Source organism: Strigops habroptila, chromosome 1, assembly GCF_004027225.2.
Source record: "Strigops habroptila isolate Jane chromosome 1, bStrHab1.2.pri, whole genome shotgun sequence".
In the NCBI taxonomy this organism is placed as follows: Eukaryota; Metazoa; Chordata; class Aves; order Psittaciformes; family Psittacidae; genus Strigops; species Strigops habroptila.
The window spans coordinates 52,597,740-52,620,662 of record NC_044277.2 but is presented as its reverse complement, the minus strand read 5'-3'; the positions used below and the strand labels follow the sequence as shown (position 1 = coordinate 52,620,662).

The 22,923-nt window shown below is 40.8% G+C and overlaps 1 protein-coding gene across 7 annotated transcripts in view; it reads left to right on the top strand.

Moving 5' to 3' along the window:
- The first annotated feature begins 393 nt into the window (after positions 1 to 393).
- Positions 394 to 22,923, top strand: part of PPP4R1 (protein phosphatase 4 regulatory subunit 1) — a 62,822-nt gene continuing 40,292 nt past the window's right edge. The window contains exons 1-3 of one of the 7 annotated variants that reach the window (XM_030489399.1): positions 394 to 622; positions 917 to 961; positions 16,400 to 16,484. In XM_030489399.1, coding sequence (XP_030345259.1) covers positions 616 to 622; positions 917 to 961; positions 16,400 to 16,484 — 137 coding nt within the window. In that variant the 5' untranslated portion in view covers positions 394 to 615. Of the gene's footprint in view, positions 623 to 916; positions 962 to 1,060; positions 1,168 to 1,291; positions 1,333 to 10,138; positions 10,158 to 16,348; positions 16,485 to 22,923 lie in introns of those variants that run through there. The other 6 variants (XM_030489382.1, XM_030489425.1, XM_030489388.1 and 3 more) reach the window with 6 other exon arrangements.

Here is a 22,923-nt window from a genome sequence, read left to right as displayed (position 1 = left end):
CTTCGGCCTCACCGAGACCGCTCTCCTCTGGAAGCTACCCCGCGCAGCCCAAGCTGAGGCGGACCTCTGATGCGCGGCCACGCTGCGGGGTCCTTTCGCTCCGGCTGACCCCACAACACCCGAACGGGGCCTTTCGGGGCAGGGTCGTGAGCACGGAGGTCCCTTCCCTCAGCCCCGCTGCCCTCCCGCCCCTCGGCGGGCGCCAAAAAGGGCCCAAACCAAGAGATGGCGGCTGGGAGCAGCCCAGGTGAGCGGGCCGTGCCCTGGCGGTCACCGGCCCCGCCGCCTGCGGGTAGGGCCAGGCCGGGCGGCTCCGGGCGTGAGTCAGAGCGAGGGGCGGGGAGGCGCGGCCGCCACTGCCAGCCAGCGAGCGCGGCTCCGCCGGGCGGAGGCGGGGGCAGCGTGTCCGGCCCAGACCCCTCCTCCCGCCTTCCTCCGCCCGCCCGCTCCCTCCCTCCTCCCTGCGCGACTCTCCCGGGGACTCGGGAGACGCCGCCGGGCCCAGGGCCTGGACCGCGCGGGGCTCGTGCCCGTCCCGCCGCCCGCACCGCTGCCCCCTTCGCCGCTCGGCCGCGGGTTAAATGTAGCCCGGTGCCCCGCGGGGGCTGCAGCAAGATGGCGGGTAGGTAGCGCCCCCCTCCCCTTTTCCGCACACGCCGCCTCCCCGGTGAGGCGCCAGCCCTCCTCTTCCCCCCCTCCTCTCCCCCGCCCCGGCTTCGGAAGCGCTTCCCGCCGCTGTCCGGCTCGGAGCGCGGGGGGCTGTGGGGCGGGGTCGGGTCGGGTCGGGGGGCGCAGCCTGCCGAGCCCGGTCGCAGCGGCGGCAGGGGGCGGCCCCGCGGGAGGGTTGGGTTACGCGTGGTGGGGGCTGTCGGGGTCGGCGTTCCGGGCGCGTTGGCACATGGTGTGTATCCCGCAGATCTGTCGCTGCTCCAGGAGGACCTGCAGGAGGAGATCGACGGATGTGAGTGGGGTCGGGGGGGCGGTGGCGGCGTGGGGTGGCTTTCGGGCGAGGAAGTGGCTTCAGCGGGGAGCGCCCACGGTGCATTGTGGGAGGCGGAGGAGGCCATGCTCCGCACCGCTCGGTGTATATGACACGCACCCGGGCACGCGTGGGGCCGGCCGGGCTCCGCCGGGCTTTCCCGCAGAGCAGCGGCGGCGCGCAGCGGGGTGCGTTGGCCGGCGGGCGGGGCGGGCGCGGGGGCTCCGTTAACGGCCGCCCCGCGGGGAGGTGTGGCAGCCTGCGGGCGGGCGGGCGGCGGCGTCCCCTCATGGCCTCCGCACGGGGGGACGCCTCCGGGGAGGAGGAACCTGGCGGGGCGGAGGGTGCAGCGCGTGGGTTGCTCGTTCCTTTTATATCTATGTGTTTTTATGTATATATATATATATATATAGTCTGTGTGTGTGTTCCCTCCCCCCCTTCGCCTCAGGCCCCCTCTTCCTGACCCTGATGGAGAGCTGTGTGGAAAAGAGTTAATGTCAGGGTGTGAATTGCAGAGCGCGGCTCTGCTGCAAAATTACTAACTCAGGGGTATGAAGCCTGGCTGGGCAGACTGTGAGATGTTACTCAGGTGAGAAGGCGTCTGCTGGTAGCGTCAGTACTGAGGGAGCTCCTTGGAAGCAGAGGAGGATGAATTTTGGGTGGAAAGTGAAATAAAATGGAGGCGGAGGCAGCTGGTGAGGCCGGTGGGTGCCTCCTCGCAGTCTGCCGGGGACGTGCAGACCTCTTGTTCCCGTCTGAAGGTATTTTGTCTGCTGTGGTGTCTGCGCCCTGATCAGCTGCCCCCGGGTGGGGGATCGCAGGAGAAGAACCTTCCGTTTGGTGCCTTGGGTTTTTAGAGGAGAGTCATTTTAACTTTTCAGAATGTAACTGTTAGATCTTCTGTGCCAGTTTTGTCATCCGACATTTAAAAGGCTTTTATCATATGTTGTCTTGCACAAAGAAGGAGCCTTTCTGTAAAGCTTTATTTATTAATTCAGATTGATAGCGTAGCTCTTGGAAAAGTTTGTGTGATTACAGGAGGATTTCTTCAGAAGTGACACTTCAAAAAGTGCATTTTTAAATTTCCACTTAAATTATGATTTTTGTTGACTGTAAGACATGATTTGAAGTAACAAATTATGTGTAGTCATCGGAGAGATGATTCTGAGTCCGTGGGTTCCTGGTGGTGGTTTGAATGTTATGGTCTTGTCTTTAAAAATGAAGAAATAATATATGTGTGGAGAGATATGACTCAGTCCAGATGAGAGCATCCTGAAGGCAGGCGCCATAGAAATCTAAAGATTTGAAACCTCATTAAAAATTACTGAGGTTTTGATGGAAGTAGATAAAAGTGAATAGCTCAATACTTGTGCATGTTTTTTTAAGAGAAAAACCAGGAATCTGTATGAATCCATGTGTGCTGTCTGGACATAGTTCAGTCACACGATGTCTTTTATGGTTCTGGATTTCATGTGATTTTTGTTCTTGTGGGGTGGGTATGAGCTGGAGGAAAATCATACAGACCAGAGAGGCTATACATATCTAGTCAAAAGCACTGCTTCTGTGCAGTGGTATTTCTTTGAAATAACCATGTTTTGTACCCATGTACAACAGGTCTTATGCAATTTATGGAAGTGTTCCTAGTTGATGCATTATTTGGGATTACAATTTCATGGTTCCATATAGGAAATGGACAGTTTCAAAAAAAAAGGTAAAAAGCGGCAATTTTTGCCTGGATCACACCCTACAGAACTTCTCTGTTGTAAATATTTAAAATATTCATAGCTCTTAAGAGCAGTAGCACTAGACACTGGTTTAGAGGTGTACTCCTGAAGTAGTAGAATGCCATTGTGAGAAAAGAATTGTGAAGTGCTGGCAGCTTTTATGCATGTGTGATTTCTGCCAGCTGTGGTCTTGCAATTCAGTGTGCTAAGCTATAGTTAAGGACAAACAAGGAAAAAGACATGCAGGCATACCCGTACTCCTGGTGGTATAATTTAGGAGGAGAAATTAGGTGAACATAAAATAATATGAATTACAAGAAAAGACTGAGATAGGATCAACTGATCGGCTATTTTGAAAAGTGAACTAAGTAATAAGTAATAAATCTTTGGCCTTTTAATTGATCTGGTATCAAGCAATAGGAAAACATCCATGAGGTACGCTGGAGAAAACTGGAGTGATTAAGACAGGATGCATGTGTAAAGGTCTGGACTGGACATCTGAAGCTGGGTCTCTGATTTGGCGTATGGCTTAGGATGTTTTACTAGATCGGGCATTCCTTTGCAGCTTATCAGTGAGTCTAGGTTTGATTCTGAATCACAAATTACTAGTTTTGGTAGTTTGTTTTTTTTTTTAATACGACAGTCTACAGCGTGATTCACTTTTCTAATACAATAAATGTACAAAAGGAAAGGAAAGAATTACTAAGGTGACCAAGATACTTTTTATTGGTTGTGTTTTAAAGCAGCAGGAGAAAGTCTTGGAGTTGAACAAACAGCGATGCACAGTTGCTGCTAAAAGTAATGAACCAAGTGTCTATGTATCTTTTTAGAAATGCAGAGTTAAGAGCAGCTGTTGTATGATCTTTGTCTGTGGAGTCTCTGGAATTAAGTATTTTACTGGAAAGTTGGAGTTTAACCAACAACTTGTACAGCTGTACAATTTGTGCCTCTCATTTAGTGTGCCAACTTACTGGATTCCAATTAACCTGAAATATAAAACAGACAATCACATCTTTGGACTATCATTTCAATAGTTGCTTGTAAAAGAAAGTTTACCTTTTCCCAAAGAGAACTTGATAAATATTTAGGTTAAGTGAAACATTTCTAGATTTCAACAAGGAGTAGGAAATCTGCATTTGGAGGAGTGGGAGACCTTCACAATGTATGCTGTGGAAGGCATCTATTTGAAAATTGCTTTTTGTTTATTTGTTTAAGAGGTCAGAGATTAAACAGGAGCTTTTATAAGAAAGGCTTTTAGAGAGTGGTTGATAAACCAGCTGGATTGACTTTTAAATAATTAATTTCAGCTTTGGTTTGCATTTCTATTTTGAAAGCTTCATATTATTTTCTGCTCTTGGTTGCTTGGTAACCACTGGAAAGCTCTGATTTTTTTTTTTTTTTGATTTTTTTTTTTTTTTTAATTTTTAATTTTTATTTTTGTTTTTATTTCTTTGGAGGTGAATGCATACTTTACACCTGATGGTACATTACACGGATGACTGCTTTAAGTAGTTACATAGCTGGGCACAGGGTATTTCAGTACTTACATTTTACCTAATATTTTGCTTCTGTGGAGGTAACTCCTGATGATTAAGGCTATGATAATAGTTAAAAAAATTCTGGTTCTCCCAATTTCAGCCATTTCTTGTGTGGTAGTTTGAAGTAAAAAACCAAGACAAAAAAATCAGTGGCTGTATCCTGGCTGAACATACAGAAGGTTATAAAGAAATTTAATTCGTGAATGTAAGTTCTTTTTGTGAAAGACAACTTTGTTATTGACTCTGACCCCCCAAATAAGTAACATATTATTGCATTTCATTTGTGAGGACCTAACAAGAATCCTTGTGTGATACCCACTGAGGCAGAAACCCCCAGCCTAAAGGCAATAGGGTGAAAATTCAAAGTGGAAGCCTGCAGAAGACTCCCCATCCCATCTGGCTGCTATAAAGTCACAAAATTGAGATAGCAGTTCAGTGTCAGCTGGATAGTTACCCATAAGACTGCTTGGACTATTGGCATCCTTGATCCTTTGTCTGAAATCTTGCACAGTATATGAAAAGAAGTCGGAAAATTTGGCTTTTGTTCAAATCTGTTTGTGCATTCAAAATCCAAATAGAATAATGTAACTGTGTAAGCTAAGTATAGAAGAGAAAATAAGCAACAAAAGTGGTTGAAAAGCAAACACGTGGGGCTGTAGAATTACATATTGCTGATGATAAATCAAATGTTCTTTGTGACTCTTCCTAGATAGTTCGTGTTCCCCTTTGCGCTCCCCCTGGATCTTTCTCAAGATTGAATTGATCAGTACAGATAGATGAAATCAACGTACCATGATGCTGGCTTCTTTCAGTCTGTCCATTGATGTGTGCAGGATGTGTATTCTGGAAAATAGAGCCATCTGTAATTAGAATTCAGATTGGGAAAAGAGAGTAGCTTTATTTAACTTAGGATTTTAATTGTGATTTAGATCAGGAGAGAAAAGAAATTTTAATCTAATAACTGGTCTCACTGGTTTGCATGTGTGTTTTTTGAAAAGATGTTTATTATTGGTAACCAACAGCTGCATTTACATACAACTTCTGGACTTTTGATAGTTGCTAGTACTATATGCATGCGTTGGTTACGTAGCTTAAGATTCAGATTCTGAAGCTTTACCTTATGTCATGTTGAGAAATAATGAGTGATAGCTACCTTTTTCTGTACAATTAGTGTTCAGATGTTTTGACTAAAATGCAGAAAATTGTATTTTAATATCTAAGCATAGTTTAGACAGTTCTAGTTTAGAAGTGTTAAATTTAAGTTTTTATGGAGAGATATACACATCTGTAAACTTGTTTTCTTTGGCATAAGAGTTATGATTGTTAATTTAACATTAAAATAGTATTTACAATTAGCAAATCTAGTGTAAATGGTTGGATTTTACTAGTGGATTAGACAGTTCTAAAAATAATAATAATGATAATAAAACCAGTGATTATAACCTAACATACCTCTGGTTTTAGTATAGAGTTCTTTTTCGTTGATTGGAAAGGGAAGACAGATCTTTCTAGCCTCTCCTCCCAGTGGGCTTCTTTGTGAGGGAACCAGTTATTTAGCTGAGCTGAAGAAAATACTCTTTGTGCATCTGGCGGATGTCAGAAGCTGGTTTATCACTGATGAGGTGTTCCTTTTCCAGGTGATGAGCGAATCATCTCGCATTAGCAGTGAGCTTGTGTTGGTTGAATGCTTTTAGTTAAATTATTCTTAGCCTTCGGGTAGCACACAAGTTTCTTCCCGAATAGAAGCTAATTTCAATTTAATTTTTTAAAAAATCATACTTAAAAGTCAAAAAATGACATTTTTTTTTTTTGTTCTTTTTAAAATAAGATCAGTTGTATTTTCCTGTGGTGTCAAATCACAATCACAGCTTGATGCTTTGTTGTAGTTCTTACTCTCTTGCAATGAATTACGCTGGCATAACATGCATTCATTATGTTAAAATTCATCTTACCTTTCCCACAGCTGTACATAGTAATATCAGAAGCTTTTGCATTGTGGTTCCTTTGTTCTTTGCCACAGAACAAGAATTAGCAAATTTTGTTATGCTGTTAGTTGTTACGTGTAGACTGCAGGTCAGGTCACTTCTTAGACTTAATTCCAGCTTCGATTATAGCTAAATTTCCAACATAATGTTTCAGTGCCGTGTTGCAGTATTGACCTTTTGGTCCCATCACTCTTTGCTCTGGTGGAAGAGTGCTGAAATAGTTTGAATTAGTGGGTTGGCATTTCAGTCATATGCAATCTTGAATATGGCAAAAAATAATAACAAATTAATGGCAGACTTTCTCTAGTGCTTCGAATGAATTCTCTGGTGGGACTGAGATTCTGTTCCATCGGGAGTCTAGTAACAGTTTTTTAATGCTGATGAAGCATACTTGTTAAATCTGTGTTTCCCCTGGAGATCACGTTTTAATTCTCCTGACTCTTCAGTTCATTTCTTTGTCTTTTAATGTGGTCATTGACCCTCATAGAAACTGGGAGACCCAGGTGGACAGCTGTGTCCCCATGGAATTTTGGTTTCAGCGGTCTCAGGTGGGTAATGAATGGTTAGTCTCTTTCTTGAGCAACCTCTTAGGATCCAAGAGAGGAGATAATGTGAGGAAACGATTGTGTTTGATTTGATAGAGGCTAATGAACCTTCTTCATGCAGCTGCACATGTTTTCTCCGTTACACCTAGCAGAGGATTGAAAAAGAGGTAATTTTCTAGGCTTTGAGCTTCCTGAGGCCAGTATCATCATTTCTGATGTGGAAATGGTGCTTTTTGCCAGCTACCTTTTAAGTTCCTGTTTCTGGCAGGGATCATCTATTAAGGCCGCAACCTCTTATTTATTTATTTTATTTGTTTGTTTGTTTGTCTTCCGATTTATCTTGTGGGGCTTCAGGTATTCTCCTTCTCCCTTTCTCTTCCTCTTGGAGGGGGAAAAAAAAAAGAAATGAGTGAAAGAGGCAGGAAGGAGCTGGAAGTTTCCAAAATCTTAAGCACTTAAGATAAGAGTGAAACCTTGGTGTTCGTGCAGTTGTTTCTGATTGCTGACCTATTGTGGAGGTGGCAGACTGCAGCATGTTGAAGATAAAATGCCTTTCTTTCCTGTGTGTGTCTTTTGCTGCTAAGACTTCCCCTCCATGTGGGCAGGAAGCTTTCATTATAAGAGTGGTAGCTGCAAGAGATGACTTGTGACAGAACTAGATGAAAGGATAGCTTCTGCTTTGAAAGCTAAAGTAACAATTCCCTCTTTGGAAGAGTGAGGCAGGGACAACTGCCCCTAAAGGAACCCAGAACGTCAGGGCTTCCTTGCTTTAGAAGGTATAGTATAAGAAAAAAATAATGTGGTTTAATGTGGTGGGAGAAGGATGCTGCGGTTCTTTCTGGTAGTATGGTGTTAAAATCCTGTTCAGGATATAGGTTGAACGAAATGTCAAAATACATTTGTGAAAGGTGTTCATTTGCAACAGCAGGACAACTGCACTTCAGTTCACACAATTCAGAGTACTGGTTTGGTAGGGTTGGGGGGGTTTTTTTGTTGTTGTTTTGTTTTGTGTGTGGTTTTTTTTTTGGTTTTTTTTTTTTTCCTATTTTTCAAGGTAAAGAAAAATGAAAGGCGTCCTTAGTTTCAGTTGGAATAGAGTTAATTTTCTTCCTACTAGTTGGTGCAGTGCTGTGGTTTTTGGCTTTAGTCTGAGAAGAATGCCGATAACACACTGATGTTTTAGTTGTTGCTAAGTAGTGCTTACCCTGATCAAGGACTTTTCACTCTCTCATGCTCTGCCAGTGAGGAGGGGCACAAGAAGCCAGGAGGAAGAAGAGACAGGACAGTAGGCCCGAACCAGCCAAAAGGATATTCCATACCATAGAGCATCATGCCCAGTATATGAGCTGGGGGGAGTTGGCTGGAAGGGGCTGATCGCTGCTTGGGGATGGGCTGCATATTGGTCAGCGGGTGGTGAGCAGTTGTATTTGCTTGTTTATTTCTTCCTCTCTCGCTCTTTCCTATTTTTATTATTCTAATAATACTATATTTTACTTTGATTTCCATTATTAAGCTGTTCTTATTTCAGTGTACGGGGATTTTTATTTTAACTTTTTAATGTTTTTTCTGATTCTCCTCATCCCACTGGAGAGTCGGGGAACAAGCGGGTGGCTGCGTGGTAACAGTACAACAAATATGCATTATTCTGCAGTAGAACTTATACAAAAGCTAAATATATTAGTGTATAAGTGACATTCTATATGAGCGATAATGCAGACTGTTCGTGCGTTCTCTGGTAAACAAGTCTGCTTAGGTAATTCTTTATATTGTTGCCATAGTGCCTGAACAGTTCCCAAATATTTGAATGGAAGAGAGACCACCTTTTCCTTCCTCTCTAGCCTGCAGGAGGAATAGCTTGATTAGTCCGTAGGGATTCTTGCTTGTGTAAATTTGCTTGTATGTATGTTTTATTAGAGAAAACTATTTTAAACAACATTGAAATTGACACCCATGACTGTTCCTTTTTCTGAGTTAATCTGCTGCATTCTGTACTGCTCAATCTTCTCCCATAGGCCAGTTTTATACTTTATACTGAGCATGGACAGGAAAAGCATGGAGAGTTGCAGAAGGAAGAAAAGTGTGAAGAGTTACAGAAAGAATTTCTACCTCTGAGCACTCAGGAAACACACAAGGCTTATGCTACGAAGAGTTTTGAATGTTGTCAAAGAACATCTCAAGAGCATTGTCTGGGTTTTAAGTGGAGGGAGAAGGACAGTTTGGGGGTTCAAAGTGATTTGTATTGGAGGGCCACATTTTATAGATAATGGGCGTACTAGTCATAGAACTTGTCTTCTCTGCAGCGTTCAGCCCATGTAAGAATATTTCAGTTACTGTGATTGAACCAGTCAAAGTAACTGTACAGTGGAGCAACACTTGACTCAAGTGGAGCACTTGGGTTAGTAGCTGAGGGATCATAACTCATGGTGTCACATCAGCGTTGTGTCCTCTGTATGTGTCGTGTCATGGTAGGACCAGGGAGAACATCTTGGTTGAAGATGAAGTGGGATTCTCTTTGTAGCGCTACAGAATTCTCAGTCAGTCAAAACCCCCCTAGTCAGCAGTGCTTTGCAGGGAGAGGATGGATACCTTTTTTTGACTGTAAGGAACTTGTAGAGGAGAAGAAAGCACCTTAGAGGAGCTTCCTGCTCGTGCTAGCTGGATTGCTTTACTCCAGCCTCACTCCACAATTCTTAATTGTATGCAGTTGTTAGGAAGGGGTAAAAGATAGGGACTTAAATAGCAAGGGACTTGAGTACCATGGTGATGGGTGTGACATGTTACCAACAGGAAATAGGTAGACAAAATATAAACTGTTGATTGTTTTCACTGGTAGCTTGGATGTCCTTCTCTTTGTTTGAATTTCCTCTGGACCAGCCTTTGCTGCAGGTCAAACCGTTGAAGGTGCATTCCGCTGTTGTACAAATAAATGACTAGTGAGCAATAGGACATAGAACTATTCCTTTGTTTTAGAGCAAGTCAGGATTTTCAGTGCTGCTTGTGTATGCCTGGAAAGACAAACTTGTCCATAGCCACACCTGTCCTCATTGCTTAGGGAATTTTGTATCACCCCTTGTTTCCTCTGGTGCTTGATGAGAAATGCAACACCTTTGGCATTCTTGTAACTGTCTTTTATTGAAGGTCTTTGCTAAATGAAAATATTCTCTTAGTCTGTTATATTTAGTCTACTGGGCCTTTTAAATTTGCTGTGCCATACTTGCGTAAGTCATGTGTGTAAACACTTGCTGATTTTGATTCCTGTGTCTTTCTTTCACGTGCTAAATGCTCTCTCTGCAAGCCTGTACCAAAGATCTATTTTGAAGGGTTTGCTCTGTGCTTCAAGCTGTTGGCAAGCTCTGCTATGGAAGTGCTACATAGAGGCTAATGTGGTAAGCCTTGCTATTAGCACAGCAGCTTTGCATCAGAGCTGCTTTGCATTTCCCCCTTCTTGTCTTCTTCCTTGCTTCTCCCTCTCTCCTCCTTCAACCCCACCCCCAAACCTTATCCCACCAAATTTGGAGTGCAGACAACAAAGTCTGTGCATACAAGTGTGGTAACTTCGCATTCATAAGAGGTTCAAGGTACATAGAGCTCCATGTTTGAAGGGGAAATTTAGGGAGAGAGAGAGAAAGGAAAGTGTGGTTCTTATTTCTACTAATATGGTGGGCAGACTGAAATCTAATTATCATCACTTGCAGATCCCTTTTATGCTTTTGTTCACCTGTTTTGTAATTTTGCTGAGTAAAACCACACCTTGTTCAAAGTTGTATTTTTCTCTGAAAACATTTGCAATATTGGGGTGAACTTGGGATATCTCGTTTGCTTTTTCAGTCTCAGACTATAGCAGGAAAACATAATAGGTTTTACGTGTTTCTTGGAAAAATTGGCTCCCACTTTCTGACAGTGGAATCTGTGATCACCAGTGATACCTGGATCAGGCAGGCAGGGTGGTGGAATTCAGCATGACAAATGCATTTTGTAATACTTGTGTAAGTGCCATTGCAATAGCCCTGGGTTAATGTTACCGAAGAAGTGCAGTAAATTTGTGGTAGCGAATGAAGGTGAAGTAGCGTGACCGACACTTTGGTCTGTGATGTCACTGTGGAACCAGGCTGGAATATAGTGTAGTATGGAAGGGTAAGAGTAATGAATTAATAACTGTGGACAAGTGTAGATATTTAGCTTCCATGCTAAACATGATGGATTTCTTTGTAGAACATTGACACAAAACAATATTTTTTTTATAGCAAATGAGATGAAAATAATCTATTTGCAATATTGAAGGGCTGAGAAAAACTTGCTGCTATTGTTTTGTGATACCAAATGTTTGGGCTGGTAGGACTTTTATTTTTGCTCTACAATTAAGCAGAAAAAATACTTGCTTGAACAGGAGAATAGAACTAAGTCCTTTCTGCATGTAAGTACTGTATTAACCTGAACATTCTTATGGATACAATTGATGTAGAGCATAGTAAATAGCCTGTACTGCAGTTGAAGAAAAATTAGTCCATTTTACTAGAGATCTGTGTAGCAACTGCCATAGAGACTTCTTAATAGATCTTCAGAATGCTTTGGGAATTCAGAAAATCAAATGAGAATGGTAATATTAGATGGAAATCCTTTAAAACTGTTTGTTGCTCAGCTTTTAGAAATCAAAATTGCTCATTTTTAGAATACCTGTTGTCTTGTTACTGAGTGTCTATGTCAAATGATGGAGGATGTGTTTCTGCTATGGAGCCCATAGCAAATACAGAAGACTAAAAATACTATATGTAGCCCTTGCTACCGAACAGTCTGTGGCAAAGAGTTGTTCATGCAGTATTAAATAAAAGAAAAATAATAGTTTTTTCAAGCATAATGTTGTTCACCTGTCGGTAAAAGACACAATATGATCAAAATCTTTGTTAAAGATACTATGAAGATAAGATATGTAGTAGAAAAATGGGCTTACTTGAAAATTGGTCTGTTTGCTATGGTTTTATAGGGGACGGAGTTTTAAATGGACTTCTGTTTTGTTGTTATATGCTCAACCAAGCTTGTCAATGGTTGACTAAGCGCCTCTAAACATAGTCTGTCTCAGCAAGATTGCTGTATGGTCCAAGTTGGTTAATAATTGTGGCAAGTAATTGCTGTAACCTTGCCATAAAACAGAACTTAAGGGAAACAGGAGAACTTAAAGCGAGGGGGTGTTAATATATTCCTGGTACAGTATGGACCAGATGCAAGATAGACAAGCCTGAACAGTTTCTACCAAAAAAAGTCAAACAAATTATTGAGCAGGAAAATGAAGGTATAGAAAGGAAGAGTTACTTTTACTTGGCTTGTATCATACAACAGGTCAGTGATAGTCAGATACTGAAACAAAATCTCGTGCTTATCTTGTTATGTGATGCTGCCTTGTGTTCGGTGGTAGTAGTGTAGAGTTTTGAATACAAATTTGCGAACTACTTAGTCTAGATAAATTCATTTATGCATTTTGCTCTGCTTTGGTACTTATGTGGACTGAAAATAGGGGCACTGTGGTCGCTATTCACACTTGTCCAATTATCGTTCCTCACCACTAATGACTTTAAGCTGCTGCGATAAGGTATTTTTATTTAAACTTCTAATTTCTTAGCTCTGTTTCTTCTGCATGCTGGTGTGAACATGTAAGACCAGATTGAAAGGTACTTAGGTTCTGCACTTGCATTAGTTTTCAGTGGTGTCTTGTAGCTTAGATGCCTTCTGAGCATTTGGTCTGGACTTTTTGTACTGGTTTGAAAAAGTGGAGGAAATAAGAAAAGTGACCTACAGTTTTTTCTGCAGCAGGAAAGTAACATGTGGCCCTGTTGCCCGGTCTACATTCTGAAGTGAGAATGAATCTGCATGTTCTGCATTTGAACTAGCCAAGACTTGTACTGGTTTTGGCTGGGATAGAGTTAAGTTTCTCCATAGTAGCATGTATGGGGCTATGTTTTGGATTTGTGCTGAAACTAGTGTTGATAACACAAGGGTGTTTTAGTTACTGCTGAGCAGTGCTTACACACAGTGTCAAGCAGTGCTTCTCACACTGCCCTGCCAGCAAGTACGTTGGAGGTGCACAACTCTCTCCCAGCCAAAACCAGTACATTTGTGTTCAGGGTGTTTTTTGCATTGATAAAATTTACAAAAGGTCCTGTGGTACTTGGGCAGGTGCTCAAAGTTGGGTGTAAAGCAGTGGAAGGCTGAAGAGGCAATATTTGGTTAACAGCCTTTTTGATAGCTTTTTTGGAATAGCCTTCCCAGTGTAGGGAATGTCAAAGTGGGCAAGTAAAGGCAAACACCAACTTGAGGAGCTTTGTTGGAACATGAATTCTACTGGACCAATGTTTCTTTTCACTTGGATTTGTGTCTTCATGTTCCAAGTGAAAAGGAGTATGTAAGATAATTGTAACACTAATAGAACTGCAAATGAAACTGTTCATGAACCAATTGATTTATTTTTATCACCCCTCTCTTCTCTGTTGGCATAAGTGTTGCATTTATCAGGATGCTGCCATTTGAATGATCTCTTTTGTGACTACGAGCTGAGATGCTGGAATGATTTAAATAATAAATGTTGCTCAGCATCAGTAGCAGAGGCACGTCAAGCCCAGTGTAGTGCTAAACTTAATTCTACAATGCACAAACACGGCAGAGTCAAACGCACACACCTCACTTTCTGTCTGAACTAGTAGGAGACAGCCATCAGATAAAAATATGAGCAGCTGCTTATAATTTATCATTGATATTTACATCTGATATAGAGTGGATTTAGCAGTTTGGTTAACTAGTTTCACAAGGCAGAAATTATCAGAACATTCTGTTCACTAAATCAAAGGCATCAGATGTCTAGTCTACGTCGATGCATGTTTATGTGTTAAGATATACAGAGTGAGCAGTCGCCATGTTCTGCACTGTGTAAGATGGCATCTACATCAGACCACTTGCTGTAGGAATATTATTGGAGAATAAATGTAGAGGGGAAGAGAGAAACATGGGCATAAAGCTGAAGTTGAGAGGAGAGAAATGAAGGCAGTTAAACTAGTGGTAGTTGATGTAATTGTCAGGTTTTGTTTTATTCATGCATTTGATAGCTAAAATAATTATATTGGTGACAATAATTATGTTGATATTTTGATATAGCTTCTTCCCTTTATGCTTTTAAATTTGTAGTATAATCAACAGACTAAAATAGGAAAATAGAAAATACGATCCTGTCATAGAATTAATTTCACTGAATATTAGTGATGAGGTTTTTTTATGTCACAATTTAATGGTATTAATTTAAGTTCTGTAGTTTAGAAATTGATCCACGTGCAGTGGTTTAGCTCCCTAATGAAGGGCGCAATTATAATGATAAAATTAATGTGATTAATAATTAATAATTTCCTGGAATGAGGGGTATCTGTGTAACATTTCATGTGTGGATGCTGCAGAACTTGTTTGTTGCTTCAGAGTATGTCTTGAGTTTGTGAGCTCCTACTGTTGGAGGGCTGACAACAAAATGTTCCCACGAGGAGCATCTGAAGACTTTGGGCTTGTCTAGTTTGGAGAAAAAGAGGCTGAGGGGCCACCTCGTTGCTCTCTACAGCTTCCCAAGGAGGAGAAGTGGAGAGGGAGGTGCTGATGTCTTCTGCCTGGGATCCAGTGACAGGACACCTGGGAATGGTTCAGAGCTGCATCCATCAGGGGAGGTTCAGACTGGACATTAGGAAGCATTTCTTCACCGAGAGGGTGGCCAAACAGTGGAACAGGCTTCCTGGAGAGGTCGTCAATGCTCCAAGCTGTCAGTGTTTAAGAGGCATGTGGACAATGCCCTTAATAACATGCTTATGTCAGCCCTAAAATGGTCAGGCAGTTGGACGATCATTGTAGGTGTTTTCAGCTGAAATGTTCTGTTCTAAAAAGATTAGTCTTTGTGAGAAAGGTGCATGGCATAACTGAAAACACAGGAAAATTTCTGGTTTCAGTTGGATTGATAGGTTGAATTAAAGGCCTATGACCCTGTGAAAGTATGTAGGCTGTTCCTTGTTAATTTAACCTGGCATAAAATCATAACTAGCATTATGAGTGCATTTTTACACCCCACCTTCCTTTCCTGTGAAAATAAAACATTCTTGAAAAAAAAACCCCAAACCAAATGAACAACAACAAAAACACCAAACAAAAACCCAACATAAAAAAAACCCCCAAAAACCCAAAAAACAAACAAACAAACAAAAAAAACCCCAAAACCAAAAATCCACAAACAACCAAACCCTCAAAGCCAAACCAAACACGTGTTGAAACAATTGGGTAAACCTGGGGTTGCTAAGTGCTTCCCCTTCGTCATGCAGTAGCTTTCTGCAGCTGATCTTTCTTTTTCTTCTCCCCTAAAGTTTGCTATCCTCTGCCTTAGGCGTATCCAAGAACACTAATTCCTCTCCCCAAACTGCTCTTCCATCTTCTTTATCTCACAGCTACTAGCACACTCTTCCTTACTTCTGTCTCCCAGGGTATTCTTATGCACTTGCTCTCCTTCCCTCATTTCTTCATTTGATTTCTGGCAAAGATTTCATGTCCTACCAGCAACTGCAGAATTTGGACCCTCCTCCAGGGATGGGATTTACAATCAATTAGACAATGGCCGTTGATTCTATACCTAGAAAATGGGAGAATTAGTTGGTTGGTAAAAGGGATGCTGTTAACTCGATTTAGGTCTAAAAATATTACTCTTGTAGAGAAGTTGGGTGTTAAATCTTTTGACATTTGAAATATGTTAAGGAAGACATTCAGAAAATGGTAGCTGCTTATGTATTCTGAATGTTGAAGATAATGCTGCAATCTCTGATAACCGATTTATGTAACATAGCATAATTGTATGAAAGGCAAGAGAACAGTAATCTCTTTCTTTCCCCCATAGAGTTCACTTTAAAAAAAATAAAAATTGTTGGACTTCTGGATCTGTCTGTCTTTGTCTTCTGTGTGTCTCTATTTGCCAGTTTTCAAAGGGCTTTTCAGAACAGCTTGGCTAGACTGAAGAATAGCTGTACTGTACTCTAGTGTTGTATTTTCAGGAGTAAAACAAGTGACCTGGGATAGTTCTTGTGCTGGTTAATATGCTACAGGTGAATTGTGCCTAGTTTATTTGGTAGTTGGATATAGCACACGCATTTGAACTTTCTTACATGCTTAATTTAGATTTAAAAAACAAAGTCATCTTTTGTTCTGTTAGATGATTGTATTAACTCTTTATCTCTGGGCTAATTACAGCTATTAAAAAGCTGACTTTACAACTAGCTAAAAGTCACTTGATAAAAATACTGGTTTTCAGCTAAAAATACTTTGAACTGTGAATGTTTCGTGAAACATATTTTGGAATTTAGAGAAAAATACTCAAAATCCATTTAGTCCAATAAATGTGTCATTAATCCCTCTTTTATAGAAAAGGCCTTATGGGTGTTGGGGAAAGCTGGGGGGAAGGCAGTTAGTAAATACGTTGTCAATGGGGCTTTGCTTAGACTATTTCAGACCAACAACAGACATCATTTTAGTGTTAAACTACTGTGATTATAAGGAATATTTCTGATGTCTCTGATAGTTGGTGTGGATGACTACAGCTCAGAGTCTGATGTGATTATTATACCTTCAGCCCTGGACTTTGTCTCACAAGATGAAATGTTGACGCCTTTGGGAAGACTGGACAAGTACGCTGCAAGTGAGAACATATTTAACAGGTATGCTTTTTAAATGTCCTGTCTGGCTAACGGTATGCAAGCTATTCATCTGATTCAACTCTGACAAGTTAATTTGCATGAGATACAAATAATTAAAGAAACCCCAACAATTTTACAATATTCTTCAGTTTCCACTCCTTCTGTTTGCTGATACTCCACCTACTTACAGAGAGCAAGATAGTAGCGATAACAGAAAAACATTTGCTGACCTTCTAAGTAACTGTAGCTCAGGGCTCCTTGAACTTTTTTATTAATTGGACCACATCCTTTTATTATTTTTTGTGGATGCTGACATTCCTGTTGACACAGGACTAGAAGATAAGTGAACTGTATCTGTAATACTGTGTGGAAGGTCACTTTAAGAAAACGCTTCATGAAAGGTCAGGAAAGGATAATGAACAGCACTGTAGACTGCCTGAGGAACCCAAGAAGTATTCTGCAATATCATCCTCATCCATAGTTTTCAGTTTGGGTATTGCTGCTTCTGGTTACTGAAAATGAACTTGCCCAGTTAATACTGTGGTCTGCATTTCCTCTTTTTTATTTCCGTAATGCCACTGAGCTAGTGGTTTAATTTAAAAGCGCAGGTATTGTAGCATACTTCAGATAGGAACACACACCCCATCCCTTGTACGCAGGCACTCTGCAATGGAATGGAAGAATTAAAAACCAGCATTTTAATTGTACTGTAAACAGTTGCAAGATCATAAAAACGTATAAAATATGTTAAGGTTGAGGTTTTCTCGTGTTTTATTTTAATGTAGTTTAGTTTGGGCTCCAAGTAAATCTTTAATAAAGCTTGTTTGCTTTTATGTTGAATTCTTAATTCAGTGGTGTGCGGAAGATAAGTCTGTGATCAACCACCCTGTAGGTTAGCCTCTTTTGGTTTTTGTGGCCCGAGTTCTATAAGGGTTTAGCCCTGTACTTCACTTGAGTCATGTGAAGTGTACTTAAAATTCCATACTACATGTATGAACATACCCCTGTTTGGGAGGTTTTCATTCTGACTGAAGCTAACAATTATAGAGTGGCTTCTTTTATTATAATCTGCAAAAACCTGTATGCATAAATCAGTTCTGAAATGTTTGATTTTAAAGTTTTCTGTTTTCCTGAAATCCAAACTTTGTTGTATTTTACAGTCTGAGATAATATCAGCAATTTGCTAACCAGGAGAGAATTCTTGTGGTTTGACTTCACGGGGAGCGAGGGAAGAGCAGCCTTTAAGGCTGTAGATGACAATTCTGTAATAAAAGCCAGCAGGGAGGAGAACAAAATGAGAAACTTAAGTTCTGTGACTTGAATTTTAAACAAGAGTGCTCCTAAAGTTTTACTTGCCCATTTAAGAAAAAACTGTCTCTGAGTCTCTCAGTATGGATTGCATGGGGTGTTGGGGCATGCATAAGCTTGAAATCTTTTTGATGACGCTGTCCAGCTTTATGCGTCCTGTACTTGCCTGTGCTTTCCTGCAGGGGAAGATGGGGGGGAGGAACTATAGTTTTCCCAGGTTTCTTTTTTCTTTTTTTTGGTATTAGCTTGTTTATGGGTTTGATTTTTGCCAGTATAAACACATTGTTTAATCCTAGCTTTCTTTGGAGGCCTACTGTGTTATGTAGCATAATAAAGGAAATAGTATATGATAACCATTAGTGATATAACAGTTATATCACTCTAATTGATAGTAACTATTGTGGGCAGTTTATGATTCAGCATTAGTCAGTCTCGGGAATAATTGGGGAGATTTTTGCTAGACAGATGAACTGGAGCATTTTATAGGGAAAACAAGTTTGTTAGTATGGTATAATCACATCCAATTACATATGTGTAGTTTATTTTATGATTGAGTTGTTAATGTTTTGGTTGCTCTGTGACCTTGAACCTGCATTAGTGTGGAAGCTTCAAATTATAGATGTTCAAACCCTTGAAACATAATCATTGAGCCTGGGTAAATTAGGGTAAGATTTCCTCCCCTCCCCTCCCCCCCCAAATGGATGAATTTGCTTTTACTGTTTAGTTTTTTGCCCCCCCCTTTTTTTTTAATGTATCTTTTAAGGTATTATTTTTCTTTGCATTTGTTTCTATTGTATTTTTCTACCTGGTTTGTCATCTACATATGTATCATATTTGCAGTGTGTGACTTTTAACAATTACTACAAAAGCTTAGTCTCCTTTGAGAAGATTCCTTGAGCAGTCATGATTTCTCAGCTCTGACATGACTGAAGGCCAAAGCCAGTTGCTCTGAGATGGAAATGGATCTATATCCCCATCCTAAGAAATTTTAGCAGATCAGACTTGGAACTTGCAAAGAGGAATTGCTTCTTCATTTAAATATGTATGAATTTTGACAGGGTGAACTGAAGAGAGTGAGGTACGGAATTCTTTAACAGCTTCCCAAGTGGTGGAAGGATTTGCTGTGTGACAGTTTTTGGCATGTTGTGGTCTACATCCTTGCTGTTTTAAGTGTTGCTGATCAGCACCACTGATGTCTTAGTCTATAAGAATGAAGAGGAACTTGAGAAATGTTACAATAAACCCCTCTTTGTAGAATTGTGGAATGATTTGGGTTGAAAGAAACCTTTAAAGGGCACCTAGTCCAACCCCTCTGCCACGGGCAGAGACACCTTCCGCTAGACCAGGTTGCTCAAAGCCCTGTCCAACCTGGCCTTGAGCACTGCCAGGGATGGGGCAGCCACAGCTTCTCTGGGCAACCTGTGCCAGTGTCTCACTACCCTCCAGTAAAAAACTTCTTCCTATAGCTAATCTAAAACTACCCTCTTTCAGTTTAAAGCCATTCCCCCTTGTCCTGTCACTACTTGTTTACAAGTCCCTCTCCAGCTTTCTTGTAGGCCCCTTTTAGCTACTGGAAAGCTGCTATATGGTCTCCTCCAAGCCTTCTCCAGGCTGAACAAGCCCAACTCTCTCAGCTGGTCTTTGTATCTGAAATCTAAGGCAAATCGGACCCTGTTTATAGTTTTATTAATAGAGGCAGCCTCCAAACCAGATTTGAGAAGCATCTCTAGCATATGCCTTAATAATCCAATACCAGATTGCATCAAGAGTAGATGCCGAGAAGAAAGTCAAGTCCTGAAATAAGGTCTCCTTGTGTCTGGTAGCACCGGTATGTGTGTGCATGCTTGCATGGATGAGGATTCCCTTTTGCTATTTGCTTTAAAACCCAATTGCTGGTGCAGGTTGAAGCATAGCTTTTGTGTCTTCTCGTTTTAAAAATTCTGTTGGTTTTACTAAGCTTTATTAATGTTAACTTGGTCCCATTTCTCATTAAGAAGGCTCAGAAGTATAAAACACTCACCATTTGATCTGTTCAAATAGTGAGAGAGTTCCTGAAGTGCAGGCCCTTCCTTTTGATCAGCCTACTTTGTAGGAATTGTTGTTGCCCTTTCTTTTCAAACCAAAGCAAATCTTGGCAGCAGACTCGCGTTCATCAGTATGATCAGTCTTAGCTATCAAGACTGTATCTACAGATCAAGGTAGATATTTTTAAGCTATGCTTTTGCCATGCTGCTTTGTGTTCTGAAGTACTTATTTGCTTCTCCCTGGGGAGAATACCTGATGTCTTTTGAAATAGTTTAACTTCAGAATACTTGTAGAGCAGCACTCTGCAGTAACTGAGGATATATTGGACCTCAAAGAGGGATTAAGTGTAGGTGTGTGTAGTCATGTACAGCTTATCAGTAGCACTTTTCACTGTTTACAGTGTAAGTGAAGATTTGGCCTAAAGCATTCTGGGTAACTTGTCTTTTTTGGCTAAAAGATATGCTTATGACTTCACAGTACTGACATGGTTTCTGGTATGGTTGGTAGAAGGTAACCTTCTGGCTTCTAGACTCCAGATGGAAGAGAGATTAGCATCAGAAAGGAGGCCACGTGTGGCAGTGAATTATTTTAATGTGGTTATCTGATTCCTGACTGCAACAGGCACAATATAAACCTTGGTTTTACATGTCTGTGATTCCGGAAAACAGTTTAGAAGTTTTTAGAATATATATTCTGTTTCAGGAACTGAGAAATCAATTTCTTTGAATTGATTTTGAATTAATTTCTTTGAATTAATTTGAATTAGAGTAATAACAAATTTTTAGATGTATCAGGGCTATACCATAAGCCTTTCCAGTTCTCCACTCCCTTTTGCGGCATCAAGAATGTAATTTTACTACATATTTGAAAATTAGGGCTTGGATGCAGAATATACCCCCACTGAAACAGAAGAATGATGTTTTGAATGCATATCAAAAACCTCTGTAGGTTAGTAGTTGGCGGGTTGCTGAGAATCTTATTAAGACCTTCCTGAAGAGTAAGAAATTACATTACCTTATTTTTATTTATATATGATCAGGCTATAACCAACAAGTTAATGGAGAATTTGGTTTTCCACAGCTGCAGGGCTTTTTTTTTCTCCCCACTCACTTGCCTTCTGTTTGTGCAGCCTAGTCCAGTGTACACATTCTCTTTCTGGGGCATTTGTTGAGTACTGACAATAAGGAATGCCAGACTCATACCAAAGCCATGCAGGTGAAACTACAGTGGCATTCATTCCAATTAGGACATTTCTCATCATATTAAGATGAATTAGGTTGCTTCTCCTAATCTCTAACCTCTGATTCCATGTTTCAGTCTTTGAGCGCACTGTATGTCAAAGAATAAAATTTAGTGAAAATGAAATGAACCTCAAAACACATTTTTTTTTGCTCACAGAATTGTGGATACATGCATACCAAATAAATTACTTCTGTTTAACTTTGGCCTTGCAAGTGTACATTAAAATAATATAAGCTGAACTATCAATGGACAGAATTTTCCTGAAGCACTAAGAGAAGTCTTAATTTCTTCAACAACACTGAGTGTACCTCTGCATATTTAGTCTTTCTTAAGAAGGGTACAAAGATACTGATTTCAAAATTGGGAGTTTATTCAGAACATCTCTGCAATTGTTTCGGGAAAACAGTGTCAAGCTAAGTTACTAATACCAGTGTTCACTTAAACATGAAATGTCATCAAATCTTGATTTAGAAGTTCTGCAAAAATGGACAAAGAATTATCTTCTGTCATAGAATCATAGAATAGTTAGGGTTGGAAAGGACCTTAAGATTATCTAATTCCACCCCTGCTGCTATGGGCAGGGACACCTCGCACTAAACCATGTGGCCCAAGGCTCCATCCAGCCTGGCCTTGAACACCGCCAGGGATGGAGCATCCACAACTTCTTTGGGCAACCCATTCCAGTACCCTCACTGTAAAGAACTTCTTCCTTATATCTAACCTGAACTTCCCCTGTTTAAGTTTGAACTCATTCTCCCTTGTCCTATCACTACAGTCCCTAATGAAAAGTCCCTCTCTGGCATCCTTGTAGACCCCCTTCAGATACTGGCAGGCTGCTATGAGGTCTCCATACAGCTTCTCTTCTCCAGGCTGAACAGCCCCAACTTTCTCAGCCTGTCCTTTTATTTCTCTCTTCCTTCCTTTCTTTCTTTTCTTTTTTTTTTTTTTTTTTTAATCATATGCTTACTTACTGGCTAAATGATGCAGATGAACGTATTTAAATTGTAGTAGAAATTTCTTAGAGGGCTAATGATAGTGATTGGTACACAGTAATTATACCACTTAGAACTCCCAGTATTGATTCCGAATAAGGTCAAAGGAGTGTATAAAAGGCATTTGAATGAGCCAAGCAAAGATATTTATAGCTCCTCTCAGAGTGTATTGTCACAAATCCTAATTATGTGCATAAAGAGTCTTCAAAGTATCTGTCCCCTGCATGTGGGCATAAAGGCAGGGTGTTAGTAATCTATTCCCTTTTATCCTGCTGCTAATTGCAGGGAAGTGCGCCTACAAGATATCCTATCAGTCTTTCTACCACTGGACAAGTTCTCCTCATGTGTGCTCATGAAAAACTTGAACTTTGCTAATTATCCTCCACTTTGCACATAATAGCTGAAGCACTTGTACTGCATGCTACATTCCACCCTTTGACCTCTGTCCTTTTGGCCTATAAGCTATTTAATGGATAAATAGATGCATTGCTGCTTGTGTGGAAGTTGTATACCAGAGACGTGTATGGTGAATAAATAATTTCCTTAGAGAGTTCACAGCTGTAGGGTCATTGATTTGAAGTGTCACTTGCCAGGGCACCTAAAAACGTCTCTTTGGACTTGGAGGATTTGGGAATCAGATCTGACTGAATGAGCAAAAAGATGCAATTCTATTAGTTGTTGCAATGAAGACAACTCTGCTGGCAGTGGGAATGTGTAAAGGTAGAAGTTCTTATTGGAGCTTGGTATCTCATTAGAAGGAAGCACTGCACAAACCCAAGCTAGTGGCAGGAGGGAAATAGCAAGAAATCATTAATCCTAGCCCAAAATTGTGCCCTGATAACCAAGAGTAATGTATAGTACAAGAGTGTATGTCATTGAAATAATTCATATTA